The sequence below is a fragment of the Falco biarmicus genome, chromosome 4 (assembly GCF_023638135.1).
Source record: "Falco biarmicus isolate bFalBia1 chromosome 4, bFalBia1.pri, whole genome shotgun sequence".
In the NCBI taxonomy this organism is placed as follows: Eukaryota; Metazoa; Chordata; class Aves; order Falconiformes; family Falconidae; genus Falco; species Falco biarmicus.
The window spans coordinates 106,191,887-106,197,372 of record NC_079291.1 but is presented as its reverse complement, the minus strand read 5'-3'; the positions used below and the strand labels follow the sequence as shown (position 1 = coordinate 106,197,372).

The window sequence follows — 5,486 nt, the reverse complement described above, 5'->3', positions numbered from 1 at the left end:
TGGCGGTTAGAGACACGAGTGTCCCTGAAGGGTGGGCTTGGCAGTGTTAGCTTAATGGTTGCCCTTGATCTTAAGGGCCTTTTCCAACCTAAATGATTCTATTCTTTCTAAGAAAAGGTTTTCTTCCTGTGGTTTTCTTCAGTATTTTAATACCACTTGAAAAAGCCGAGGATGGGATAAATGTCCCTCCTCCTCTTTGTCGGACACTTGCTCCGTGCTTTGGACTGCCTTCTCCTTTATCTAGTGGACGCCTCCTCCTCCATACTTGCAGCTGTTCTTTGTGTTTACACCACTGCGCAGATTAAACACCTTGCATCGTGTTTCCTTAACAGACACCACCCCAGTGAAATGACAACAAGCAGTATGAGGACGTTTCTGCACATGTCAGAGGTGGCCAGCTGAAAAAGTGCCTGAACAGAGCACTGGGGTGCCCAACGCCGCCGCCATCCCCGCTCCTCGCTGCAGACCCCCCTGGATGCAGCTGGACACAGCACAGTCCCCTCATTGCCCACAGCCCTTCAACAGCTTCGTTGCCTGCGGGGCCCTGCAGTCCCGCCAGCGGCGGCTCTGCCAGTGAAAAGCAGCAACAGAAGTTGCTCTTCAGCAACTGCTCCTCCAGCTGCTCCTTTCTGCCAGGCCACCGTTTTCAAACGTCACCGTGACGTCGCATTGTGATGTCACCACTATGCAGCACGGGCATCACAATGCCGTGCCGGAATATCTGCTGGGACCCACAGCCAGCCAGTGCCAGTTGGCCTTTGCTTGCTGACTGGCAGGACCAAGGCCTGGCTCTCCACGGTGGTGGCCACCGAGGCAAGCTTGGCACAAAAGCAATGGAGCGGGAGCTGTCTGCTCAAGTAACACCATCCCTGCCTGCTCCGGAGGAGCTGGGGCAGTGGGCAGACACGACTTGTGCTGGCCCTCCAGGACAGGGGGAAAGTGCCCCCCGGGACGCTGCCATGCAAGTGGTAGGGGAGGAGCGGCACGTCCAACCGGGGGGTGACGGACATGACACCAAACAAGTCCCTCCTGCTTCCAGCAAGAGCGTGGGCCAAGGCAGCGGGCTCCTGTCGCTCCGCTTTCCACAGAAGCTTTGGACGATGGTGGAAAGCGACCAGTTTCGGTCCATTTGGTGGAGCAAGGGAGGAAAATGCGTGGCCATCAACGAGAAGCTCTTCAAAGAGGAGGTGCTGGGCAGGGGAGGACCTCTGCAGGTTTACACCAGGCAGAGCATGAAGAGCTTCCTTCGCCAGATGAACTACCACGGATTCATCAAAATGCAAGAGGATGGCGAAAGATCTGCCTCCCTGCCTGAGTTCCTGGCAGAAGAAGCAGCAGCTGCTGCTCACAGCAAGGTAGAGCCATCGCTCCGCACATCCACTAACGCTCACAGGGGTCTTGGGGGAGGGACGGACCTTCGCGTCGCATAAGGCCTCGCAATAGAGGGGGCGGGGAGGGCAGCGAGCGGTCCGGTTTTAGTTTCCTCCTCGGGACGTTTTCAGGAAGGTTTGAGTTAGTCTTTCTGACTAGTAGAAACGTGGATAAAGTACAGTTTGGTTATACCTGCTTAGTTTGAAGCCGTTCCATGGAAAGACAGGCTCCGTGTAACCTCATTGCTCTGAATGTCTTTGCTACGTGTCTTGCTGCACCAAATCTGAAACCTTCCGGCCGAATGCCAAGAGGATACACTTAAGGACCCCAGTGTTACCTCCCTGCTCATGCCCACCCTGGAGTTGCTGAACAGTCATGGTATTTGGCTTTTAAAAGCACTTCTTATGCTTTTGAAAAGCCTACGCTGCTCTTGCTGCCAGGGGTGGCGGTGACTGAACAGAACGCTTCACGTAACCTTTCGGCCTCAGCTTGAGGTTTCAGCCGTCCCCGAGAGTCCCTTCCACTATCCATGTTTGTCTTGTGCAATTCAGAGTCTGGCTTCTCGTAGCTTGGGCTTTTCCAGGCTTGGGATGGCGGCAACTGACTCTTCTCCTTTGCCTCTTCTAGGTACTCTACTACTATAACCCCCTCTTTAACAGAGGGCATCCCCACCTGCTGGAAAAGTGCCGGAGGAGGGATGGCCTCAAGCGGAAAGCCCTGGAGATGGATGAGGGGCAGCCCTGCAGAAGACCAGGTGGCCAGCCTGCAGGGGACATGCCAGCGTCCACCAAGCGATGGGCTGAAGCACCTCCCAGCCTCGGTGCCACCCGTCCATCTCCACCCGCAGCTGCTCCCGCACTTCCAGAGCCGGCGGGAGCAGCGGGCAGCAAGAACTTCAGCCCTGTGGCCCCCTCCTCCCCACCACCACTCTCAGCTCTGCCAGCGTCCCCAGCACCACTCTGCAGACAAAGCCCTCCAGTCCCCCACTGCCCCACCTGCACCTGCCACCTCAGGACTGCAGACGCCATCGGACCCCAGCGCGGCACAATCTAAAGAGACGGAAAGAGTCAGCAGCCCGTCATGAGTGTCCGATGGTTGTTGCTAAGGAGTGCAGCTTAGAAGAGCTGATGAGAAACTGATTGAACAATAAAGCTTTTCCAGTTGTCCTGTCCTGTTTGCACAGTGGAAGCCCAGACCTGAGTTTTTATTTCACCTAAGCAGAAGCGAGCCCACAAGCCATTTAATCGTCTTCCATTAACAGTTAAGCTCTAGATTCTTAGCCTTACTGCGTAAAAAGATAGATGGTGTTTGCATGATGCATGCACTGAGGGTGTTCTTCCTAATGGCAACATCTGAGCGAAAGGGGGATGCCATCAAGAACCGTGGAGACTACATCTTTAAGGAATAAGATTTAAACAATCACCCTGGTTATTTAAGGGCATTTTTTCATGTGTCTGTATCAAAACCATGTATCATTGCCCTTTTTAAGATGACACCCTTCAGAGAAAGCAAGGGGATTACTCAGAGGCAGGTCCTGACCAGTATAGCAGTGTATAAGCAAGCCAAGGGGATGAAGGGAGCGTCATAGGGTTGGTTTTTAATGAGAAATCATCCTTTTGGTAGTCTTAGGAACAAAGACCATAAGCCACAGCTTGCAACCATCTGACTCCAGGCTATGACTTGCCCTTCCCAGAGCACAACAGGACTGAGCAGGGATCCTGCAGAAGAACCTGTGCTCTTCAGGAAATGGTGTCTGACTCAACAGTGAGGCAGCGTGCAAGGACAGCATTAGGGCATTGCACTATTTTAGGGACTAAGTCCTGGATGTGATTTAACATGTACAGCCCAAACTAGAGTCACCACCAAAGAGTTCGTACCTGCTCTTGGGAAAAAGCCTATTCCCAATGATTTGATGACAGGCAAATAGCTACTGTTTATTCTTCCAGAACTTAGTCACTTTGGATGTTTAAGCAAGAAGTAAGTGTTCGTCACTTCCTGACCTGATAAACCAGGTGATACTGCTCTTGAATGGTTTGTCAGCAGTGCCTTAGAGAACACCACTTCAACAGGGAGCTTGCGTGTGTATCATTTCTTCAGTGACCACTTCGAATATGAAGTGCTACTTAAGTGCAAGATCTTATCTGTGTATAGACACAAACACATTGTCTTAGCAGGCTTTGCCCAACATCATGCCAGCTCCCCCAGCCTTGCTTTCTCTGTTGCAGCCTGTGCCAAATGGACATAGCAGAAGACTCACACTACTCTGCTTACCAACTATAAGCCATGAAAACAGGTAAGTGCTTCATTTGCATGCACATATATCTGGTAACAGCATGCAGGGCAAGCTTACAAACAACTCAAAAAGCTTATTCTTTCCCTCATGAGGTGGGACTGAGTCTCCACAAAGTGGTTGTGGGATAGAAGTCATCCTCTGTGCAGTGACACAATATAAGGCTTGGATCTGAAATTAATTAATTCTGGGTGTTTGATCCAAGACATCACAAGGGACCTCTTTTTATGATGTTAGGTTGTTCTTCTCCCTCAAGATCAGTACCCTCCTGGACACCAAAAAATGGAGTCACTCAATGCTCGTTAGTCCCTTCCGTGACCTGTGAGTCCCCACAGGCACCAATGATGTACCCTGATGCCTCCAAACCCAGGTTAGTCTCACCATCACACTGAGCAGCTTCTCTTCATGAAATATTCTAACAGGCACGTAACTCTCAGTCTCAATAGTTTGGCCGTAAGTCTGTATCTGATTTTAAAAGAATCACCTGCGTGTTGTACAGAAAAACTGCTGTTCTCTCCTACAGTCAGGGATGGGGGAAGATCTTGAAGTCACCCTGTGAGTGATAGATTTCACCCATATCTTCAGCCTTTAAAAATGTCTGTTCAAAGGAGTAATAGTACAACTAGCGTGCCTGACAAACTTCGCTTCTATAAAGGCCGGTCAAGTCCAACCAAAAAATCTTTCAGCTTCAGTGGTGGCTAGATTTGGCCCTTAAACTGCAGCAGTTTATGGCAACAGGCACCAACAGGACAAACTAAGATGTCATTATTGTTGAAGTTGTACACAAGATATTTAATGCTTTGGAAGAGCACTACTGTTAACACTTAGTTATACTCCAATAACCATCCAAAAGACATTTACTTGAATTTCTCGCACACTGATACTGATCAGAATAGCTTTTAGATCATAGCCCTATTCCCTATAAGGACATATAAATGTCTATAGAAGAGCACTGTCAGGATTCAACCCGATATAAGCAGTCACTGCCTAGGTAAATACTAACTTTTCAGAAGGATCCAATGAAAAACGAAGCCAAATGCCAATTATTTGGGAAATACGGGTATTTAGAAATTGGATTACAACATCCAACTCGAGATATTTCTGACATGGAAAAGAGTCAGGTAAATTGCAACACCAATTCTACCAATTAACCCTTCCTCTCCAAACTCACTTTGATGTTCCAGTCAAATATTTCAGACTGCAAATCAAACCCAACTTTTTTTTTGGCAGAAGTGTTTTATGAAGAATTTCGTGAGTCAAGGACTTGGGGTTTTGCTTCTGAAGACCAGCAAACAGGTTTCCAAAATAATGATCACCACAGCTATAGATCAGGGAGCACAGGTAGCACTGTATTGCATTCCTCTCATGACCAGCTCTGGGCTTTGTGCAGGACAGAACACCATTCAGAAGAACACATACTTGCCTTGATAGTCTCTTAAAATTTGTAAATTTTTTCCCCTAGTATTGCTAGAAAGACTGAATTAGCATTTTAACTCTCTCTCTCTCAATCTGTGTATATATATGTTCTTGTAGCTGCAGGTTCCTAGTGCCTGTGCATGCTTTCAAGCATCCACATCAGTCAGTACAGCAAGTTTCTACAGCTATCGCTCAGAAAGGATTATTTTGCACTAGAGAAAAAGCCAGACCGTGGCAGCTTTGCAGCTTCTTCCAACTGGAAAAGGAATTACTGTCTTTCCAAAGACATCCTCCCAACTCTGCCAGGACAGCCTTTCTGCAAGAAGTTTCTTCAATGGATATTACAAAAAGAAAAATGCTAAAAATGCAGAACTTTGACACAAACCTCTAAAGGAAAACAGTCGCATGG

General features: G+C 48.7%; 1 protein-coding gene across 1 annotated transcript; it reads left to right on the top strand.

The window, feature by feature from the left end:
• Window positions 1-630: 630 nt before the first annotated feature.
• Window positions 631-2,637, top strand: LOC130148380 (heat shock transcription factor, X-linked-like). Its single transcript, XM_056336861.1, has 2 exons — window positions 631-1,355; window positions 1,999-2,637. Exons 1-2 carry the CDS (start codon window positions 675-677, stop codon window positions 2,422-2,424), a joined length of 1,107 nt encoding a protein of 368 aa, XP_056192836.1. The 5' UTR covers window positions 631-674; the 3' UTR covers window positions 2,425-2,637.
• Window positions 2,638-5,486: the final 2,849 nt, after the last annotated feature.